The 22,609-nt window shown below is 38.2% G+C and overlaps 3 protein-coding genes across 10 annotated transcripts in view; 1 reads left to right on the top strand and 2 right to left on the bottom strand.

Annotated features, from left to right (window-relative positions):
• Window positions 1–28: 28 nt before the first annotated feature.
• LOC137171316 (hatching enzyme 1.2-like) lies at window positions 29–3,081 on the bottom strand. Its single transcript, XM_067575268.1, has 8 exons — window positions 3,010–3,081; window positions 2,490–2,508; window positions 2,338–2,400; window positions 2,049–2,189; window positions 1,577–1,694; window positions 1,312–1,490; window positions 980–1,061; window positions 29–170 (listed from the first exon to the last, which is right to left on the bottom strand). The coding sequence occupies exons 1-8, from the start codon at window positions 3,076–3,078 to the stop codon at window positions 29–31; spliced, it is 813 nt and encodes a 270-aa protein (XP_067431369.1). The 5' UTR covers window positions 3,079–3,081.
• Window positions 3,082–6,941: 3,860 nt separating this feature from the next.
• Window positions 6,942–18,655, bottom strand: rassf6 (Ras association domain family member 6). Of its 8 annotated transcripts, none has more exons than XM_067574695.1 (11): window positions 18,504–18,655; window positions 14,095–14,171; window positions 10,561–10,634; window positions 10,079–10,239; window positions 9,155–9,249; window positions 8,615–8,814; window positions 8,378–8,479; window positions 7,924–7,975; window positions 7,719–7,837; window positions 7,535–7,632; window positions 6,942–7,345 (listed from the first exon to the last, which is right to left on the bottom strand). In XM_067574695.1, exons 2-11 carry the CDS (start codon window positions 14,111–14,113, stop codon window positions 7,270–7,272), a joined length of 996 nt encoding a protein of 331 aa, XP_067430796.1. In that variant the 5' UTR covers window positions 14,114–14,171; window positions 18,504–18,655; the 3' UTR covers window positions 6,942–7,269. The 8 variants fall into 8 exon arrangements, with proteins under 8 accessions (XP_067430796.1, XP_067430794.1, XP_067430797.1 ...); XM_067574693.1 differs by having other exon boundaries at window positions 18,516–18,655; XM_067574696.1 differs by having other exon boundaries at window positions 14,095–14,168; window positions 18,516–18,655.
• Window positions 18,656–21,027: 2,372 nt separating this feature from the next.
• Window positions 21,028–22,609, top strand: part of musk (muscle, skeletal, receptor tyrosine kinase) — a 41,153-nt gene continuing 39,571 nt past the window's right edge. The window contains exon 1 of the mRNA XM_067574411.1: window positions 21,028–21,305. Coding sequence (XP_067430512.1) covers window positions 21,221–21,305 — 85 coding nt within the window. The 5' untranslated portion in view covers window positions 21,028–21,220. The remainder of the gene's footprint in view (window positions 21,306–22,609) is intronic.

Genomic DNA, 22,609 nt, shown 5'->3' with positions numbered 1-22,609 from the left:
ACTTCAGGATGGACGATGGATTATGTCTTTAATGACTTCTATACTCACTGCATTCGTATAACCTATTGATCCTTAGGATATCAATATCAGACATTTCATCCCTCTGTCCTATTGGCACAGAGGGATCTGGAATGGGAGTAATGGTGTCTCCTCCTGATGAGAAGGCAGTCCTAGAGAAAAAATAAAATCATAGACCAATGGAAAACTGTTTGTAATATTGTCCTGCTGAACAATATTTTTCAGACATGAACAATTGTACAGTTCATTTACTGTAATTTTGCTTTTGTTCAGGATCAGTGCATGTTTTTCCATCTCACATTTCAAGAAGAAAATGAGCTGCAAATCCTATGCAGAGTTAGAAATGATAATATTAAAGGTGCAGTAATCAGTATTTTTATATTGACAATGGATTAAATGACTGTGTGTAAAGTGAAAGGTGCAGTTCGTAGGGACAAAACCACAGAAAGTTATCACTTGACTCTGCAGTTCTGTCGACCTATGTGGAGCATATTAGCATGCTTTGGCTAATTGTTTTGGTTTCACAGCTAGCAACTTTAATGTTTAGGTTTGTTGCTGTCTTCAACTCACAGCAGGTAGATGTTTGGAAAGAAAAGTGCTGGCAAACCCACTATACACTACCTGCCCAACACCAAACAGAAAACAATCAAAGTTAGCAACTAGCTGGTGCACATAGTGATTATTGAACTCACATTGGCCAGGTGGCCAGAGACAATACTTCAAATGAATATTAATATTGCTCTGTGTCTGCTAAATCTGAAAATAGGAAACTGTTTGCTAACATGTAGCCTTATCGACTTGATAAAGTGATATGTCAATGTTGTGTTTGCAGCTTGTTGTGTCCCCAAGTGGCGAAAAAAAAAAGAAATAATGTAGGTTGAAAAGTTTTGTAGGACACAAAAATGAATTTAAAAAAATCTTGCCAGTAATAGTGGTTAGTAATCACAAAAATAGATATTACCTTCCATAATGCATAACAGATGAATAGTCATATGGTGTGTTCAAGTTGCTGGTGTCCTTTTTGTGGAAGTCAAAGGAATTTGCTGCAGAGAAAAAGTATATACATAAATAATAACTGTGCATGAAAGAAAATGTATTATATATTCATTTTCTACTTTCATATGAATAAAATCATAAAATAATCAAGTTGGTAAATTAATGCTGTTCCCAGTTCCATATGAATTATAAAAATACAGTGATTAAAAATGACTGAATTTAATTTCAGTACTAGCTCCACCACAAACACCACATTTAGTTGCCAATTGTATGTCAGCATCAGAACTTAGAGCTCACCTGCTGGGATATTTTCCCAGTTGATCCTGACATACTGGTCCCTGTCACTCCTGTTATGCTCATGGTGGAAGCCCAGTGTGTGGAGGAGCTCGTGCTGAATGATGCCATGATGAAGACAGCCAAACACAGACAGAGAAACCACCTGCTGCCCTCCATCTCTGCCAACGGTAGTCCAGCACCTACAGTACAGTGAAAGACAGAGAGACAGGTTTGAACCCTGACAGGTTGGCTAACACGCTGACCATCACCCTTACTCTATACTCACCCAAGTTCACTCTCAATGCTCAGGTAGTCAGACTGGCCATGATGAGGGACAAAGCGAATGCAGGTTTTCTCGTGGAAAGTTTGCATAGCTTTCTCAATTGTGGACTTTTCACTATCATCTGCAATTAAAACAAGATAACACCAGAATACTTAAAATTTTCTTCATCTTGCAAGGATTCTGGCTGCTGTGCTTGGTACCAAATAAAGACCTTTTGTTCTTGTTGTGGGTAAGCAAAAGTAGAACAGTAAGCAGTTCTTGATGTTATTGAAGCATGAATTTTCACTTGTTCATCTTACAAAACAACTCATCCCCAAAAAACTCAGTCTTCAGTCTGGGGCTACTATCTTTTTTGTGTCAAGATTTTGTATGAAAATTTGCAAAAGTTTAAAGACATTTCCTTCCTTGGTGTTGAGATGATGATTATCATTGCATTGATATTGTAACTCTCATGAATGAATCACTTGGCTCGTACAGAAGTAATCACTGATGCTGTAGGGTACTTCAACCAGTCCATTGTAGGACTTTTTCCATTTGCAGTAGCCACTCAGGCATTTCATGGCATTCCTCTTCTTTGACAGAGCGACATCACCTTCCACCAGAACACGGTTTACACCTGAAATGAGACAATATGTGGGCAGCATGTTAAGTAGATGCACACACACACACACACGGATGCTCAGAATCGGCACAGATTGAGGTGTGAAGTGAGCAAGCAAGGATGCTATGTTAGCACTTTTTCCACCTGAATAAATTATGCCTACCTTTATTTGCCTCCAGAATTCTTGAAGTTATGTCTAAATGGACAGCCTCCTTGGTCTTCACACCTAAAACCAGAAGTTTTACTTACCAAACAGGCTGTCCCAGTATTGTGAAATGTGATGGGTGAGATGAGAAAAGGAGTTAGAAGTCTCACCTTCCTCATGCAGTCGCACCTGCAGTAAGACAAAGCAAACGTAATTAGGAGAAATTAAATTACTGCCATGAAAAAGTTGAATTTGGTAATAAAAATGTGTATTGTTGAACTATATCAAATCTGTCTGTTATCTTTAGGTAAGGCCCTCAGGTATTTGTTAAATTGTGTTTTTTGTCATGTGTTTATTGTGTGGATTGTTTGCCATGAAATGCCTGAATCTTTGTTAATGTATAGCTCACATTTCATGACTCCACTCAAATGCCAACACATATTATTTAAAAATGCCTGTGTTGACCTAACAACAAGCCTTACTAAATAAGGAGCAGATTTTTTGTGGATACTTGGAGTAATCTACTATTTGCCAAGATCTGATCATTCTTTTCAGGAGAATGCAGGCAGTCTTTTTTGTTTTCATTTAAGACAATTGAATTTTTATCCTTAAAAAAGCAAACAAAAAGAAAAAAATCAAGTAAAACAGTCACAGACATGATTTGTGGCGGTGTTGCACCATATGTCTCACCAAGGAGTCGTTTTGTGCTGAAAGGCCAAGCAGCAGGGCCAGAACAGCAGAGAAGAGACTCAGTTTCATCCTCCTTATGTTGAAGATCTTATGGCTGGAGTAGATTTTTGTTGGTCAGTGACCACAAAGGTTGCAATCATGCTTTTTTATACAGTCCAAAAGGGAGTGACGGCTATTGTAAACAGATTTTAAGACAATACATTGACCCCTAAACAAATGTTTTTAAAATCCAACAGGAAACTCCCTGAACCTTTCCAGGTGGCCGTCAGATGAGGCTTGCTAAATTGAAGATTAAAAATTATGGGGGAATCTGTTATTTCACATCTGGATTAAACATATGATTGATTTCTTAATCAGAAAGTGGTGATGATGCATTACAGCCTCAATATATGGACAAGCTGCTCACCATTTGACTGACATGTTAACACAGTTACAGAAGAACTAATCCACTGTGAACCCACACAACCCAAAATATAAACAGTACTGTACATACATGTGCTGGCCCACACCCAAAGGTTTCAAATGTCTTCTGCTTGAGGCCCAACTTTACCCAACTTTTCTATTGCTACTGCAGACTGATGGAAACCGAGCCAAAGTTGGAAGTTGGCCCAGTATGTGGACACCATTATCCATACACTGTACTTTTATCTACTTTTGCTCCAGGGCTTTTGGGGCTAGGCCCTTAGGTAATTAGCATTCAACTATATTTTAGGTGATAGTGCACTTCCAACTTTGTGACAAAAGTTTGGGGAAGGACATTTCCTGTTTCAACATGACAATAACTCCCAACCACAAAGCCAAGTCCACAAATAATTTTTTAAAGGGTTTGTTGAGGAAGAAGTTGACTGGCCTGCACAGAGCGCTGACCGGAACCTCATCCGATGGCACCAACATAAGTGGCTCTTGTGGCTGAATGGGTTCCCTGTAGCCAGATTCTAAAATCTTGTGCCTTCCCAGAAGAGGGGAGGCTGTTATGAAAGCATTAAAGGACAGGTTCACAATTTTTCAAGTGTCTTAAAACAACAGTCAGGTGCCCATATGAATGCTGAAAGAGGTTTTCCTCGCTGTAATCATTCCTCCTGTTCATATTGGCCATTAAAAGATCCCCTTCAAATGCACTTTCAATGTAAGTGATGGAGGCCAAAAACCACAGTGTGTCCATATAGTAATTTTGTACAAAAGTGCATTTAAAAGTTTATCTGAAGCTTATATGAGGCTTCAGCAGTCTGAATTAGTCATATCAAGTGAATATCTACCACATTTCCAGTCTTTTTAGCATCAAATTCCTTCTTTGTTTCCCTGTTGAGCTACAGTGGAAGAATAGTTACAAAAAGAGGCGCTTTGGCAAAAAGAATGTAATATTGTAATATCTACTTGATTTGACTCATTTGGATGTCTGATGCTTCACTCAGCTGATAGCTTCAGATAAACTTTTAAATACATTTTTGCACAGAATGAGACTTGTGATCCACTAGAATCGGAAGAAACTTCCTTTATTACAAAGCCCAAATGAAAAATAGAAATGTAATGTTTAAGCAAAGGTGAAACTGTATATGCTAGCATAGAGACTGAATTTTCTCTTGAGATGGGGATCACCCAACCAACATCTGTGGATCCCTTCCACAACTAAACAGGGCTACAGGAAAGTCATGCCACTGAGTATGCACTCTTTCCATTTCTAAAACATTTAAAAGTTTGGGTTCCTTAGCAAACATCACATGGAAACTTTATCCCTCAATAAAACAAGCAGTTAGCATTTATTCTTATTTTGTCATTCATCATGTCAGAGGAAAATATGTTTCATTGCTGGGTAATATGAGGCTGTCTGGTGGTCTGGCAAGAGATTATAAAGGCTTTGCCACTGAACAGCACAGGCAGCACTGGCACTGCTCACTCTTCACTTCACCATTATTCAACAAAACATGTATGCAGTTCTCTCCCTCACACCCTCCTACACACACACAAACACACACACACACACACACACACACACACACACACACACACACACAGAGAGAGAGAGAGAGAGACATGTCTGTAACTTCTATTTGTTTTGCACTCTATTCCAGTACTGGAAACCAGTCATCAATCAGTTCTGAGTTGGTGGGCTTTTAAATTAGGCTGTTCTGTGATCTGGTATCATGGTTGTTCTCTTTGAACTAAGGATGTTAAATATCTCTTTGGCAACTTCACTTACAACCTAACTTAGATAACAGCAGTGTGCTGATGCCCTCTAGATCAGTGGTTCTCAAACTTTTTCACATCGAGGACCCCTAACTGACACAGATTAGACCACAGACCCCCATTTGAAAGATTTTGATCCCAGGGTCCCCCATCTGATAAAATTTTTGCTTTTTGATGTTTTATTACAGAAAATGTATAAAACCCATGACTAAAATAGTCACACAATCAGTCATTGTATTACTTATGGGTGGAATTACTGAAAGTAAGTTATTCCCTTTTTTATTGGGGACCCCCTGGAGCCCCCTCAAGGACCCCACTTTGAGAACCACTGCTCTGATATCAGTGATGACTGTCTGTCTTTTTCATAAACTCACATTGGTGAACGACATAGCAAAATGTCATCCAGTGATTTATGAGAAGTGACAGCAGCATGAGCAAACACAATATCCTTCACTGCATATCCTCATAATCCAGCAGGGTGTGTTATAATGTATATTAGCACTTACTATGTGTAAAAAGGGTGGTGCTCCCCATTAAACCAAGCCCTAGTAATCTTTATTATATTAAAGCGATAGTAAACACTCTCTTAAACATTTTGACCAGCCTCCTGTCAGTTGCAATCCAGTAATGCCAACATACAAACCAAAGCACAATGCTTTCTCTGTTGTCCATCAAATAAAAAAATAAGTACATGACTATGGCTTTTTTGATTTTTTGCAGACCAGTGTTAGCTTTAGTGCAAGTAAATCAAAATTAAAACTCTTTTCTTGTACACCATACTTTATTCACCTCAAATACGTTTTCTTTCTATTTATCTTGCTATCTATCTTGTCTTCATCAGGGTGATGTCTGAGATCTTTCTGGATCTCTAAATTGGGCGTTTTAAACCGAAGAGGGTTAAACAAGGAATTAGACTTGAAGTCATTTTGTTAAAGTCTGCTGGATATTCTCAAAGAAGAAGAATTTTTTGAGAAAAAATGGAAATTTGCATGTTATCAATAGATATTAGGAGAGAGATTTTTTTTTTTTTTAAATGGGGTTGAAATAATACATTTTTGTTATTGTTGTTGTTGTTTTTTTTGAAAAATTAATATTCAACCTGTTCATCCACTGATTGATCCTTTACAATGACCAAGCTCATACTGTACTGTAGAAAGTATGAGTGATGTGAACTGACTGCACGTAATTAACGTATTATTTTGAATAGGAACATGAACAATATGAACAAAGGAATAATTTAAAAAAAAGAAAAAAAAAAGAGTCTCAGTTTTCATCTGGGTGGCTGCACGGGTTCAGCCTGCCTGATTGTCAAACCCTCTTGAACAACGGTGCTGGCAGGAGCTTCTTTAGTGGGGGTCGCAGGAGGTGGTGGAGATGGCACCTCAACAGAGACTGGTTCTCTGGTGGGCTCCTCACTCGTATCTTCACCTTCCAGGACTGAAGCAGTGACTGGAGTTTCAGCAGGAGGGGTCAGAGGACTGGCTGTTCCTCTGCTTCATCCAGGCTATTGTTCAAGTCATACTGGATGGGAGTGTTGGCAGCACTGGGGCTCAGGGGAGCAGGTGGAGGAGAAACAACAGCAGAGTCTTGTTCTTTGGTTAGTTTTGTGTCCTCCAGACCAGCCTCTTCAACTCCCGGTTTACCTCCTGGTGAAGAGGCTGAACTAACCCTAACCCTGTGATTAACCTCTGAAAAATTCCTGAGTCTCACTCCAGCCCCCGCAGACAGAAAGCACAACACCGAAGTGGTCATGTCATTTATATTTATTCATGAACAATATTTATTTACAGTTATTTACAACACCATCTGACAATTTTATCTTTTACTTTACAAAATTTTTAAAAATTCATACAGCAAATAAAAATTACATAAGTGACTCGCTTAAGATTTGAAAAAGTACCTTTTACTTCTTTGTTGTTTATTTGTAATGATAGCAGTATGTCATGTAGTATTTCCACCTTTGCGTTTCAAATCCAGACTTTTGCATTGTTGCATGTTATAGATTTAAAGAAAATCTACTGCTTCACTGCTTCAGAGTTCTCCATGTCTTGTGTCAGTAATTCAGATCAGCAGCGGTCAGACACTAGTCTCAGTGTGAGGTGACATCTTAATGCTCAGCATATGGGACAGGAGTCTGTGCTGGTGATGGTACCTGACACACACACACACACACACACAGACACAAGCAGCATGAGTAAGCAGCAGATCAACAAAAAATGAAAATATTGGCGCCATCGTCTGGCATATAAGTGTTACTACAATAAAAAAATTTTTACACACTAAAAGTGAATATTGTTTAAGCACAAGTAAGAATGTGAAGTGTATAAGATCATATACTGACTTGCCAATGACCCTTTGTATCTCTTTGTTCTCCTCTTCTCTGAGTTTCACTAGAACATGCTCCAGGATCGGAAGCTCCAAGTTCAGGTACTGAGCTACCTGCAGGAGAGGAGAGGAGAAGATACATCACATAAGTGTTTAGGGGTGACCTTTTAGAACCTCGTGAGTGGGACTGGTGCACTCACATCATTGCTGACTTCCTCTTCGTCCATGTCCATCAAAAAGATCTTCATGATGTGATCAGAGGGCCCCTGCAGTATGCGCTCCCATAGGGGTTGGTCTCTGTTACTCAGCTTCCTCTTTTCTAAACAGAAATTTACAGACGTTACTGTCACATATAATATTTTCATCTTATGTTGTTTAATTATTTCGTTTGCTGAGAAACCATACCTCCACTCTGGTGAAGACAGTACAGAGCAAACTCCTGGGGATCATTTTCTATCTGTATGAATTAAATACAGGAAAAATATTTCAACATTTACAGTACACACTCAGTTCTGATTGGCAGATGAAGGTCTAAGGTCAGTTATTTCATAACAGTTGATTTTTTTTTCCTCAGGGTTACATTTTTTAGGAGGAATGTAAAAAAAAAAATCAGTTGTGTTTTGATTATAATTAATGATTAATATTTCTGGTATGTAACTGTGTAAGATGATTAACCCAGTCAGAGCTTGTTTTGGGATGATGATCATCTCCCTGCACCTTAACCAATGCGGTGCCTCATACAACACATTTTCCTGGTTGGTGACTTTTGATTAAAATTATCAAATTGCTGATTGATATTTGTGTCTTTTTATACTTCAGTGACATATCCTGCGGCCTTGAGAATATGCACCAAACCCACCTTGAACTTGTTTAGTAGTTGTTCAATGACCTGGTTTGTGGTCATCCTGCTAGAGATACGAACTTTAGTTGGAGTACCAAAGGATGGAGTGAAGATAGAGGTCTGGAACAAAACAATAAGAGACTGGTGAGCTACAGTGCAGATAGGAGTGAGGGGAGATATGAAAGACATATGGCTATTTTAGAAAAGAATGGACAGGTTGAGCATCACATGGAGAGATATTGAGCAGAAACCTACCTTATAGTTATAGAAGTGTCCATTGATAGAAAAGCGATGTTGTCTTTCTTTCTCTCTTTGTGCCGCCGACTTGCCTCTGCCCCTCCTCCTCTTGACCAACGAGGCATCACTCATGCAGCGAAACAGGTTCGACTCTGCCTCCAGCTCTGAGTTCTTGTGCCTCACAGGACGCAGCGTGCTGGTCTCGTAAACAGCAGGGCCTTTGGAGAGTACAGAAACTCACTTGTAAAATTCTCATCTTGCTGCACACAGCGGTTCCTAACATTTTACTTTCATGGAAAATTGAAGTGAGAGATTTAAAAGTGGACCATGCAATACATTTCCACATGCGAATCAAATGCTTCTGTTTAGTTGAACAATATTATAAGTTCAGATGACAAATAAAACACACACACACACAAACACAATCTTTAAATAGCTTTCTATCAAGAACAGGTTTTCTCAGATTTGATGTCCTAGAATGGCTAAAGCCAAAACTGTTAAGCTAACACAGTTTTTTTTTAAATCCTTATGGAGAAATGGGAGAAAAACAAAAAGAACCTGGTAGAGGACTGGTGACCACTGTTTCCTGTGCCGTCTCAGCCATCTCGTCTATCTGGTGAAGATCAACGTACTCTCCCCATCGTGTCATGCCCCTGCAGAGAGAGACAGAGAAGAGACGACAGAGAAATGTGTAAAAGTGATCCTATAACTATCTGCATGTAGAAATGAACATACAGTAAATTCAGTTGTACATACTTTGATCTCGACAAGTAACATTTCTCAGCTCTGGACTCCATATTTATTGCTCATAAAAGTGTGAGTCACACAACTATTGATCTGTTTAAAAGCTCACTTTATTGTATACCTCCTTGAGGGACAAATACACTGCAAACTACTACTTGTAGCAGCAACTTGAGAATACTCAGCCTTGCTCATGTAGAAATTAACATCAGCATGACCTTTCTACAGTGTTTACTTCACTTCACAAGTTATGTCTATCTCATGAATCCTGTACCACATGTTTAGGGTCACTGTGAGAAGCAACTTTAATAATAAAAGCTGGTAAAGTTGGCGAATAAAAAAGCCGTTGCTCATTTTTTGACCACCCAGCATCTGTGCAAAAGTGCCTTTGTTAGTAATAGCTTTCTAAAAGTCAAATGTTTAGGTGTTACCTTGGACAGTCAAAAGCTCCTAATCTGATGTGTAAAGTAAAACTAAAATTAAAACTAAAACTAAATTACCCTCCCTACAACCTTAAATAGCACTTGTACTGTTACCTTGTGGTCTACAAGGTAAATAAATGCATCCACAATTCTTATTCCTTATGTTGAGACTATCCCATCATCAAAATGTTTGATAGAAGAAAATCTGCTGACCAGAACTATATACTGCAAGCTTGTGAGTATAAAGTGTCCAAAGCTCTTCACATTTTTGCTCTGATATTGACATAATTTGTAATACTACACAAAAGCTGAAATTGACCTCTTGTTTCCGAGCGGGCTGACTGGACTGGTGGGGTCAGGTGAGACCAGAGGAGAAAATGGAAGCATCTGTTTCTCATCCTGTATTTTCAGCCTGATGGGTCTTCGTACTCCCCAGCAGATATTCAGGAAGCCTTCCACTACAACCTCGCCTTCATCACCCTGTTATGGAAACAGACCCACAGACACCTGCATGCTGTATAATTACAGTCATAGATCCCATTATCCTATCACTTTAAAACCTAATTTCATTAGCTGCTGTATCAATGAGAGGTCAGTCTTCTAAAAAATACTATGTCCAAATATACACTTGAATACGTAAATGATAACAAAATAAGACGAGAGACATTTTTCAGAAGTTATGACTTGCTCCAAAGTTATGACAAATGTCTGAAAAGGCACTAACTACAGGTCTGGCAGAAAATATTCATTGGAAAATCAATCAACTCAGAAAAAAAGTTATAATTGTAACATAAATAATACCTGTGAGTAACTGAGGTGCAGCTGAGTCTGGTCCTTTAGGAAGCAGTTGTAGGTATTTAGCAGTGAGAGAAACTCTGCTCTAAAATGAATAGCAATGGATGACAAAACAGCATAATAGCATTAAGTGGCACAGAAAAGCATCTGCATCTGCAATGTTTTTGTGTTCATGATCCAGATATGGATGATTTATAAGTAAATCCATTTAAAAAAAAAAAAAAAAAAAGTATGTTTTGTGTGTCTAAAATTATGAGATCAGGGTTTTTTCAGAGAATACAAGAAAACTTTAAAGTCTCCCTCCACTCAAAAAGATGTTTTTCTTCTTGTTCCTACAGTTAGATGTTTGAGCTTCACTGTGCAAATGATGTATGTGCAATTTGACACTAGAAGGCTGTTTTCACATTAATCTGATGAAGGAAGAAAGTTTCTCCATGCTCATTGAAAATCAGAGTTTGAGTCGTGTGCCTATGAGCAGGATTTGTGACATCACAACTGGTTCACAGCCAACTGTGGTCCAATATGCAGCTCACACAAGGTTGATGTGGAAACCTTAAGCTTCTAGTACACAATACACTGATAACCCAGTCTCACATCAAAATGTGTGATAGCTACACTGGTCCACAGCGCAAAACGTATTAATTTCACAAAAACGGTTTTAAAATTGTGAGATGCCTTTGTTTTTTTTTTTTCTTTTTGGCCTATTCTTTTCTATTGGCCTGCATCAATGTCACATGACTGTCAAGTTTAAGTGTGTGAAAACATTTTCAGTGGAAAATGCAATAGTTTCAACATTAAAATGTGTTTTGATAAAATTCCTAGTGAGAAATGTGCATTTTATTTTTATAATCTGCCTTCAGTGAATGTATATTATGTTTAGTTTGTTAGTTATTACAGAGATTGTTTCAGGTCCTGGCAGAAATTTGTTGGAATGCAACGTTTTCTATCGTTGCTATGGTTTTTTTTGTCAGTTTTTGATACCCAAAGCTGCTGCATTACCCATGAGCCTCATCAACTGTATTATGGAGATGAAGACAGTCAGCCTTGTGTTAAGTTACAAAACTTTTATTAACTATTATATCTGCTATTTACTTTTAATTACTGAATTTACTCCAAACAGACACACACACACACACACACTCCAATGTTGGAGTGCTTTATTGGATGATGTGGCTCAAAGAGAAGGAAGGGTTTGACTACTGTTTTGGGTTGCCTGCTGTCAGTGGGCTTCATTCCATTTCAAATTGCAGCCAGTCGGCCGCAAACTGAATCTAAACGCCACTATGTCGGTTAAGAAAAGGCGTTTTATAGCCCGTGATTGTAAAATGTGAAGTTGCTCATTTAATTTTATATTTCCAAGAATATGTGGCTGAGGAGATTTAATAGGAAACAATCTTTCTTAAAACAGTCTTCCTCAATTAATATTGAGGCACCTCACACAATAAAGCACTCCAATGTGTGTGTGTGTGTGTGTGTGTGTGCATCAAATCTTGTACCATGGTCATATAAACAGGATGAAGACAAGGTTAACAAACTGGACTTTACATTTCACATCTCTTGTTTAATCCCTGCACTTGTCACTTTCATATATTTCATCAAACTGGATTTTAGATTGTGCGTTGCCCTCACTATTACATATTTAATTATTTATGCACACGTCAAATTTAATTTTTGCTCTTGTCACCTTCATATATTTCATACACTTCATTTCTTTGCCCATAGCATAGTCTATATTTCCTTTGTACAGTCAATATTTCAAGTTTTATATCCTATTCCATTCTGTAAATAGATTTTAAAATTTCAATTGAATTTTAATATAACCTAACCCAAACACTTCAGGCCTTCCTCCAAGCCTGTAGTAATGCTCTAGATTGTCAACAGTATTGTAATCTCTGGTCACTATTTCCACTAAAAAAACAACCAACCAAAAAAAACCAAAAAGCTTCATTTTATATATTGGGCCTTCAAAGTGCTCTCTGAAACTAGGCCTGATATGGTTTGTGTCCATGAAATGACAAAAAGTAAAACTTTGCCATAGAGCTAAACCAAATACATTGTTGAAAAGGTCTCTGCAACATTTGCAGTATGAAGATTCTACATGGCTCCTGCTTTGAAATACCGACAACCTTGACCTCAGTCCATGTTTGAAGGCTTCTAATTCAGCAGGAAAAGGGGCTGCAGACATGGGACCAACTGTTATAGAGAGCTTTTAACCTCAGCTATCATGTGAGTATAGTCAACAACTGTGGACGCTGTCAAATATGGGTAAAATATGGTTAAATTTAATTTTCACCCATTTAACAATTAGATATTTAAAGTCTGATTACACAAATGTGTTTTCCCATCTCCTTAAACTCCTCAGTGTACTCTCAATTCAGTATTTACAACAATTCTAGGAAAAACGGTTGTAGTTCTTCCAGTTTGTAAAGTAGGGTTGTAAAAAGATATATCTACTGAATATATCAAATATCTAGTAAAGCCAAACTAGTAATTATACTGCATCTAGATGATCTATGTTGAGAAAAAGCAAAGATGTTGGTTTATTTCACATACTTTAGCTAGTATTCCAGATATGGGGTTTTGGGTTGGTGTCTATTGTCAGTGGGAGTTATGCAGCACTTCAAACTGTGTTTAAGCAGCTTGTTATGGATTCAATATGGAGTGTGTTAGGCCAACCAGCTGCACACAAAAATCTGAATCAGTTTGGAATAAATCCAGTAATTTTAAGTAAATAGCAAATATAATAGTAAATAAAAGTTTTGGAGCATAACACAAAGTGGACTGTCTTCATCTCTATAGTAATGGTCGATGATGGTCATGGGTAATATAGTCGCTTCGGCTATCAAAAACTGACAAAAAAAAACTTGATTTCTCAGAATCGAAGGTGAAATAATTAAAATGGGTGGCCTTAACATTAATCTATCAACCTATCTTGTTGAGAAATGTTGACAACAGTGAGGAAAATGGGCTACATCCCGGCAGCAAATGCAAGCTACGTGTTTTCAGTGATAGCAGTGTCCACAGCAACCACCATAGCAATGATAGAAAACACTGCATTCCAACAATTTTCTGACGAGACCTGAAACAACCTTCATAATAACTAACAAAGTAAACATCATATACACTCACTGAACTTGTAAAAGTAAAATGCACATTTCTCGCTAGAAATATCAAAACACATTTTAATGCTGAAACTATCTTAAAATATTGCATTTTCCACTGAGAATAAAAGGAATGGCAGCCATTTTCTTTGTTTTCACAGTCAGAAACTTGACAGTCATGTGACCTTGACGCAGGGATTTTAAATGAGGAATAATAAGTAGATGTAACTTTAAGGATTTTAACGAGAAAAAACATTATTATTACACACGCATCATTATTTTAAGTAGAGGGTTTTTTTTATACATGTTAAAACATGTCTGGCAGGGATCTTTAATCATCTGTTTGCTAATCACTGAGTTTAATAGTGACCACATCATGTATTGTAGTACTTTCAAGCATAAGACTGCTGCAGTCTCAACAGCATATGAAACCACCCACCTGGACAGTGTCCTCCCATCTCCTGCCTGGATCAGTGGGAGAAGAGCCGCTTCATTCATCTCTGGTTGCATCAACTACTGCAGAGAGAAAGACAAGTAAACAAATCAGGTGCGTAGTAGCAACATGTTCATTTTCTGTAATCCCGTAAACCACAGACAAAGGTAGATCTTGATCTTGAAGGCAGGAGAAAAACAGTAAAGGCTGTCGACTTGTTGAATGTCACTCCAGCGTGCGTGTTTCCTGTTGTTCATGCTCCTAGATAAAAACATATGTCAACATGGTGCAAGCACTGGCACTGAAAATGAACTGCACCGCACTTGCACAACCAACACGGTGCCACTCCTTCCAAAAATAAACAAAATAAATATATATTCTTTGAGTCTTACCTTCTCTATCATGGCAAATCAGAGCTCTCCTCTTGATTCTGTTTCTTTGTCTCTGTGTCTTTCTTCTTTCTGTGCTTTAAATATCTCTTTCCAGTCTCTCTCTCCCTCTCTTAAGTTTTTGTGTTATATTTATCCCTCTCTCTCTCTCTCTCTCCCTCTCTCCCTCTCTCTCTCTCTCTTTCTCTCTGGCCCTGCCTTTACTCTTTCACTTTCTTTTTTTGTGCTTGTCTCCAAGAGATTTAATAACAGTACTCCACCCAGTAACCAGTGATGACAGTGTAGACCCAGCCATTTGTTTATTCTTCGGTCAGAAACACTGAAGCCTGTGCCTGTGAACAGACATTGTTGGATATCCACGTGGCCTCTCTTTCAATTTCTCTCCTTTTCTCGTTCTGTCTTTTCCTTCTGCTTTTGTTAGTTTTTTTTTCTGAATGACACAGCAATCTGAAAGAAGTTTTTTTTTATTTACACTTTTCTTTCCAGCCCGTCTCTCCATGTCTCTCTGTCTCAGCCTGTTTGCTGGTAAGAAACATCTCAGGTATTCAGCAGTTGTCACTCCAGCAACCTCACCACTCCCCTCTAAGTCTGACTGACTCACTCTTGTTGAGAAGGGCAAAGCATTTTACACCAGCAAGAGCAAAATTTAAAGGTGCAGTACGCGCTTTCGCATCCATTAGAAAATCACACATTATCAATCTAAAACTCATACTGTATAGTGATGTAATGTCTTTCACACAAGATAGAAATGTAAAATGTGTCTCACATTTGATAAATTCATGTGCATTTTTTATTCTAATGCGTGACCACAGATGTTAAGAATTACAAATTGTTGATATTACATAAAATATACAATAACACACCAGGGAAAGGCAAAAATAAATATTTTTTAAAGGTCAGCAGCATTGTTTTTTTTTTTTTGTTGGTTTTGTTTACTTCCTGCTTAGCTAAGGGAGAACAGGGAGGGACTAAAATTACACTGACTCATGGCTGTATATATGCACCTGTGCAAACCTTCTGATAAAGGCTGAGTCATGAGTGACACTGAGTGATAGATGAGATTCAGTTCAGATAGGAATGTTTAACTCATCATTCTTTCATTTAGTGTGTAATAATTGGAGTACTTGTACTTTGTACTGCTTGTCTAGAGACACTTTAATCTGCCTTTTTTTTTCTGGATGTCAACAGGGATGCAGGGACACCTGACCAGGTGCAGAGCATAGAGCTCCCCTGCCAACTATTTAGATCTGCACACTTGCTCATTTGTAAATCCTGCTTGTACACAGTGTCTCTCAGCTGTGCATGTTTATATCTGAACAGGGCATTGCTGGACAAGACAAAATGTACTCTTACATAATAAAGTTTAGTAAAGGTCAAAAAAACAGAAGTATTTGGAGAAGGGTAAGAGAGGACATAACAATGAATAAATAAAACAGTTCACTCTGGTCAGTAACGACTGGACGATGAATAATGTAATTTTCCACCTTTCATGCTTGCATTATGTAACTAAACGAGCTGAGATGAATTACTACTCTTAATAATAGGAATAATCTGTCAACAAATTATTTTCTATTTTTGGATCTATTAAAACAGATGGTGTAGCTGTGACTCATTTGTTTTTACTTCTGTCTCAGCAGCTTTCATCAGCTATGTTTGAATTCACCATTTAAATATTCTTGTACGTGTTTGTTACTTCACAAGCTTTACCTCCCAGCCAAAATGTATTTCATTAGTGTTGGCTTAAGTAGAAAGTTTTGTATCACACACACGCACACACACGCACACACACACACACACACACACACACACACACTGATGTAAAACATTCTCCATAATACAGCGATAGATGGAACAATTCTGGATCGGCTGTGTTGGTTGTCCCTGTTTTGGTTACAGGTTTTTGTTCTTTCCTCTCTTGATAATTCAAAACTACTGAGACTGCACTTCACAGTCTTTCTCTTGAATGTTCTGAGATGAAATATGAAAAGAGAATGTTTTATTAATTTCAGATGTTTTCAGGAGGAGGTGGGATTTTTTCCTACTGCTGTGCCTCCTCATTGCAGTGTAAATGTGGAGGAAAAGCATGGAAGAAAGAAGCGGTAAAAAGGATTATTTTGCTGTTTTTGGTACACCGTGTGCATGAAGTGTGTGAAGAATCATGTCTTTCTCCTCTAACTTGAATTGACGTGAGAGATTCACTGTGTTTTTCAAGCCTAAACATGTAGGTTTTAAGCCCCCTGGAGCAAATACATCAGAACTGTGTGTGTGTATGTGATTTGTAAATCACAGGCATGTCAAAGGTTGACGCAAAGCCAACACTAAAAGAGAACTGCTGATAAATGGTCAACATTACAAAGTCAATAATCTGTGAGAGTTCATCTGTTCTTCTGGTAGCAGCAGCTTTACCATCAGCACAAAGGAAGAAAATGGCTCTAAGCCTTAAAGCCAGAGGATCCCACAAAACGAAACATGAATTTTTCACCTTAATCAGTTTTAAAAGATATCTGTCCTCAGTGAAAAACATAACGCCTTGTCAAGAATTATTTCAATCATGTGCCATTCAGTGAGCCATAGTGGACTGTTCCGCTTCACTTCTAGTGAGGTATTGCCATACAGTTTAAGGTTTCCCTTGCAATTGTTACAGCTGCTGCTGGAGAAGTAAAAACAAATAAATCAAAGCCATCCAACCTGTGGCAATGATGAACAAGACCAAAAGTCTAAGTCGTGACCCAGTGAGGTTGACTAACTGCTGGATGGACGAAAAATTGAGAGACAGTTTGTTTTTCTTCAATAATTAACAGCGATAGACCCAACTGTTGCGGTGCAATATATTTAGATATATATTTCATGCAAGATTCCCTAACTTGTGGACAAAACACTCAAAAGCCATTATAACCCTTAAAGATGCAATATTCAGAGAGGCGACCTGGACAGTGGTTCTCAAAGTGGAATCCTGGGAACCCAAGGGCAATAATAAGGGACCCTAAAGGGGAATAATATTTTTTTGCTATAATTCCATCCATAAATAACACAATGACAGAATGTATGACTATTTTGGTCATGGGTTTCATACACGTTCTGTAATAAAACATCCAAAAGCAGGTTTGAGAACCACTGCTCTAGGCTATGTAAAACCATGCATAATGTATTTCTCCATCAAAGCCAAAAGACCACACTTATCTGGAGGGTGGAGCAGAGGATGCAGTGTATGTACAAATAAAATAAAAGCTTTTCACGCTCAAATTGTGAGCCTGGAAATACACAGCCAACAGGAAAAAAGCAAAGGTACATGATGACACACCCAGCGTCTCCTTTTACTGCCTTCCTGTATTTCACTCCGCCCCCATGACCCACCCCATTTCTTCCTTACTCCATTCCTCTCTGTCTTTCTTTCTTTGTACTGTTCTAATTTCTGACACTTGTTCCCACTCGCATGCACGGATTTCAACTAAATATATAACGTTAGCTTAGTGCTCCCTGTTGAAAATCTGTCCCTTTGTTAGCCTCTGTTTAATTTGAATAAAACGTATTTACCATGTTACACTGGTTCACTGACAGTACTGGATACAAGTACTTACATGTTTTTTTTGGCAACATCTGTTCAGTCATTTAACAAATCAAAGTGCAACAGACTCATGAAGTGAGTTGTTATACTCGATACTCAAACTTATGAAAAAAAAAGTTAATTCTATTGAAACTCACACATAAACAGTGTATTACTACAATGCACTTAACTTTCAAATGGTCACATGAATTCTGGATTGTGACATTAATGCTCTTCTCATATAACTGACAATGAAAGTAAATTAAGCAGTTTGATATTCACTTATTATAACAAACTCTTATCATACTCGACTGAAATGTCTTCAGTCTTTTTCATTAAAATGTTATATCCATTTAGAATTCATGCACTAATTAACTGTATTAATGAATGTTGTTACTGGATAAAAGTAGCACCATTTATTTCTTTTACTTCCATAATACAGCACACTTTAACACACTAAAATAAAAAAATATCATACATACATTTACTCCTACCTGGCCAGTCTTTCAATCTCCTAACAACTGAAGGTGGTTCACTTCATGTTTGAGGTCTTCTACCTTGTGTGTGTGTGTATTTGTGTGTGTGTGTGCTCATAGGTCCAGAGTACAATGCAATGGTAGGAGGTGAGCTTGTAGAGCACACTGCAGCAGCTGGTTAATTATGGCAGGACACGTTGAGACAGTGCTCAGAGGGAGGGAGGGGCTGACTGACTGACACCAGATATGACTCGCCTTTTGTGTGTGTGTGTGTGTGTGTGTGCATGTGGGGGGGAAGTACAAATTCATTCCAGGAAGGCCGCCCAAAGACAGATATCCAATACACAAGGTAATCAAAGTGTAACCTACACACACTTCACACATCATTGTCACACACATACACACACACTGCATCCTGACTCAGGTGGAGATCAAACAATCAATACTGCCAAACCAGAACAGGTGTTGCAGGTAACTGTGGCTTGGAAAGGTGGTGTGGAAAGATCTTGATCTCAGCATATACGATATGTGATATAGAACACGTGCTGATTCTTGGTGTTTGCTGATGTTTGTAACATGATAAAGATAGTTTGTGCTTTCTACCCTCACATGGACAAAAATCTTGGTAACAGAGCAGCCTCAAAGGAACAAATATGGCTTCTCATTCTTAATGGTAGGAACTTTTGCAGAGAATAGTGTCATAAAAGATTTTGAAATAAATAAATAAGACATCTTTATTTTCTGTTAATCATGTTTGCTAAATTCAGTTTACCAATGAATAAGTTTACTCTTGCCATTTGGATTCAGGAGTGGTTCATTTCTGTGTCAGCAGAGGGAGTCAGAGTATCAGTACACGTTATCCAGAGTCATACTGCTGAGTCAGTGGACCCTGGCAAAGAAGTATACAGTACAAACACAAAGAAGACGATACATAAAACAATGTGTGAAATAATCTGGTACCAAGCAATCAGAACAACCTTTATAGTTATTTTGAAGATGCTGAGGGGGGTGAGCATCAGGAACAGTAGTTTTCACTTTGGTTTATTGGATGCAATTGACAGACTTCAGTGGTATACTGCTTTCATTATGAAATAAAAACAGATGAAACCACAAAAAATTGAAATTAAATATTTGCTTGCTTACTCTTATTCTGCCATCTGCCATGCAGTAAAAGTTATTCTGTGTTATAGCACCACCCAGTGGTGAGCAGAGTCATCAACGAAAGAGTTGCTTAGAACATGTATTGTAGCTGGGCTGCTTAATGTATAGCACATACAGTATGTGTGTTATTTTATCTAAGACATGCTGAAGGTCAAATAAATATACAGTATGAGACCAGAGGTGAAGATATACTGCCTAAAAAGAGGGGGAATCCTCCATTATGTTGACCTGATTTGGTTCAACACTGCGAAAGAAATATGCATGTTTGTCACATGACAGGAAGAAATACAAAGCCATAACATCACTTATGATGATAGGGATGCCAAATGTGTTATTATAGCGTTGTTGTTTGTGATATGAAAATTTAAGTCACACGCTGTAGCACAAAACTTTATTAAACTTTTGTTAACTCAACAGCTACAACTATTAAAAAAAAGAAAAAAAAAAGATTTGGACTACAGTTTTTCCTTATTGACACAGTGAAAGGCGAAGAGCCTGCTGAGGGAGTACAATAGTTGACTCCATCCAAAGCAGAATGGATAAGTAGCAAATGAACTGAAATGCCATTCCTTTCCTAAAATAAAACAGGACATACAGGCTGGCAACCAACAGGTGGACACAAAGGCTGCCTCCTGGACTAACTTGTGCATGTATGTGTCAAAATGTAACAGTAAATACATGTCATGTGTGCAGATGTGTTCATGTGTTGTCCATTTGTGAAACATATTGTTCATGTTGTTTATCTGCATATATGACTGCATATTACAGGTAAACAAGGTTATAGATGTACGTATAATGTTGTGACCTGTATTTGTACAGTATTATCCTGACTCTCTGCTCTTTATGAACATAGAAAGTAACTTATCTTGTCTCTGTTTGATGGGTGATGTAACAACTCTCTGCAGTGTTAAAGTTTGTGGTACTTTTGTTTCCTTTTTTTGCTCTCTGTGGTGTAAAGTTCTGTATTACTGTGTGTTGCAGCTTGGACTAGATTGGATACAAACTGGATTGGGGAAATGCAACAACAAAAAATCTACTGTATGTAAATGGAAAGTGGATTTGTATTGTATTCAAATACACAGCAGTCCAATTTAGTTCCTGTTGTAGCCATCTTGAGACAAATGTGACTTATCTCAGCTGCCATGCCACTAAAGAGCTAAGAGCTAAATCTTGAATGCAGCTTGTTTTTATGGTTGGATGTATAAACACTGTGACTGTCTCTATTGTTGATCACTGTGACTGTGGGTAGTTCTCTTGAACTGGAGCCTTTGGAGCTTTAAGTGTAGCTCCAAAGCCTGAACGACTGTACATGAGGACAGCTAGCAGCTGCTGCTGTCCATCACAAAGTTAACACACACACACACACACATAGTGAGTGAGCTGGTCCCGTATTGAGCAAAGAGCTCATGGCTGTCCCTGGCTAAGACACACGCAGACGCACAGACTGAAGAAACACACCAAGTGATCCAACAAGAGCGTCCCCTGACTTGTCATGGGAATCTAACTACCAGCTTATACTGAACTTGTCAAAAAGCTTCGTCCAGACGGACCATTCTAGAACCATGATGAAGCTTGAGGAAGCCATTTCAGTCTTCAAGATCCTCTTTCTGCTGGTTTTGGTCACGTCAAGTTATGGGATACAGAGAGGTACGTTTAGCCTCCATATGCTGGCACTCAAATAAGTTTTGTAAGAGTGACTTCTTCGGAATAAGTTGTCACAAAATGACTGAAGCAGATTCAGGCATTGTACACACACACACACAAACAGTATGAATTGTGTATACAGTACCTTGTTTAATTGCCTCAGCTGTTTATGACAGCTGCCTTGTGCTTAGTAAGTTCTAATAATAATAACAAAATGTAAACAGAATATACAAAAAAGGAAAATATGATAAACAGTATGCTTTGCATGATCTTTCATCTGTATGTGTGCACATGTGTGAGTAAATATAAAGGATATAGGTCAGTAGGCTGAAAATCAACACAACAACAAATAGATATGGAGAAAAGAAATATCACAGAGAGCATCCTTTATTCTGGCACCTGTATGTTTCTCTCTATAAAGCACGTTGAGTTCCCCCACATCCCGAGATCACCTGTTTTACACTGTGTCCTGCAGGGAAAAGGAGAAGGTGTTTATAGACCTACACAGTGTAAATCTGACTAAATCTATATCCTTCCTATATCCTTTCGGCAGCATGTTGCAGCATGCTGTAGAGGTGGTTAGGAACTAGTCATTACCATTTCTCTATGTCATATGCACCACATCCGTACTATGAGCAGCCTTGACATCGTACCCATATTTTTACAGTAACAGAACTCAGAGGCTTTAATGGCTGTAATAAACCTCTCATCTATTGAACTTGCCATATTGAAAGTATTGATCGTGAAAAGAAAACAGGTCCAAAAATTAGGAAAAACTGACATCTCATGGGCCGTTCAAAACTTTTGACTACAGTTCAGCTGTGGCTTCAGGATTTCAGGACATGTGAGATGGGCACCATATCCAATGTTGGCACATTTTTACAGTCACATGCACAGGCCTGCAAATCAGACCAAAGACATACAATACATGTTTTATAAAGATATACAATACATGCTGCAGATCAGGAAAACAGCTGCTGTAGATGCTGTCACATTCTGCTGAGGTTGAGATTGTAAATGGTGAGCTGGGCTGGGTTGGCATGGTGTTGGGTTGGACTTGGCAGATGACCTGTGCTTGGCATATCAGTGATTACAAGACTGAAATGAATGTGGATGGCTGTTTAAAAAAAGCAGCTAATGGCAGTGTTTTTGCAAATAAGGTAAATTTTCATCATACAAGGGGAAATCAATCATCAAAATGTAAGAGATACCTACTGTATTTCCACAGTAACCTGCATTGTGTTGTGTGTAAGGAGTATCTGTCAGGGCTTCTCAACCTTTTGTAACTTAAAAAGTTGCAAGGATCA

The sequence above is a fragment of the Thunnus thynnus genome, chromosome 19 (assembly GCF_963924715.1).
Source record: "Thunnus thynnus chromosome 19, fThuThy2.1, whole genome shotgun sequence".
Lineage (NCBI taxonomy): Eukaryota > Metazoa > Chordata > Actinopteri > Scombriformes > Scombridae > Thunnus > Thunnus thynnus.
Note: the sequence above shows the minus strand (reverse complement) of the source record. Positions and strands in the feature narration are given on the sequence as shown.

What these genes read in the sequence shown, in the direction of transcription:
- LOC137171316 (XM_067575268.1), bottom strand. Translation starts at nt 3,078, where the DNA reads ATGAAACTGAGTCTCTTCTCTGCTGTTCTGGCCCTGCTGCTTGGCCTT. An exon ending in CTGGGAAAATATCCCAGCAG is followed by an intron (nt 1,062 to 1,311) that starts GTGAGCTCTAAG and finishes TTTTCTCTGCAG; the next exon opens with CAAATTCCTTTGACTTCCAC. An exon ending in TCTGTTATGCATTATGGAAG is followed by an intron (nt 171 to 979) that starts GTAATATCTATT and finishes TTTTTTCTCTAG; the next exon opens with GACTGCCTTCTCATCAGGAG.
- rassf6 (XM_067574692.1), bottom strand. Translation starts at nt 14,165, where the DNA reads ATGCAACCAGAGATGAATGAAGCGGCTCTTCTCCCACTGATCCAGGCA. An exon ending in AACTACTAAACAAGTTCAAG is followed by an intron (nt 7,976 to 8,377) that starts GTGGGTTTGGTG and finishes TAATTCATACAG; the next exon opens with ATAGAAAATGATCCCCAGGA. An exon ending in CTGTCTTCACCAGAGTGGAG is followed by an intron (nt 7,838 to 7,923) that starts GTATGGTTTCTC and finishes ATTTCTGTTTAG; the next exon opens with AAAAGAGGAAGCTGAGTAAC.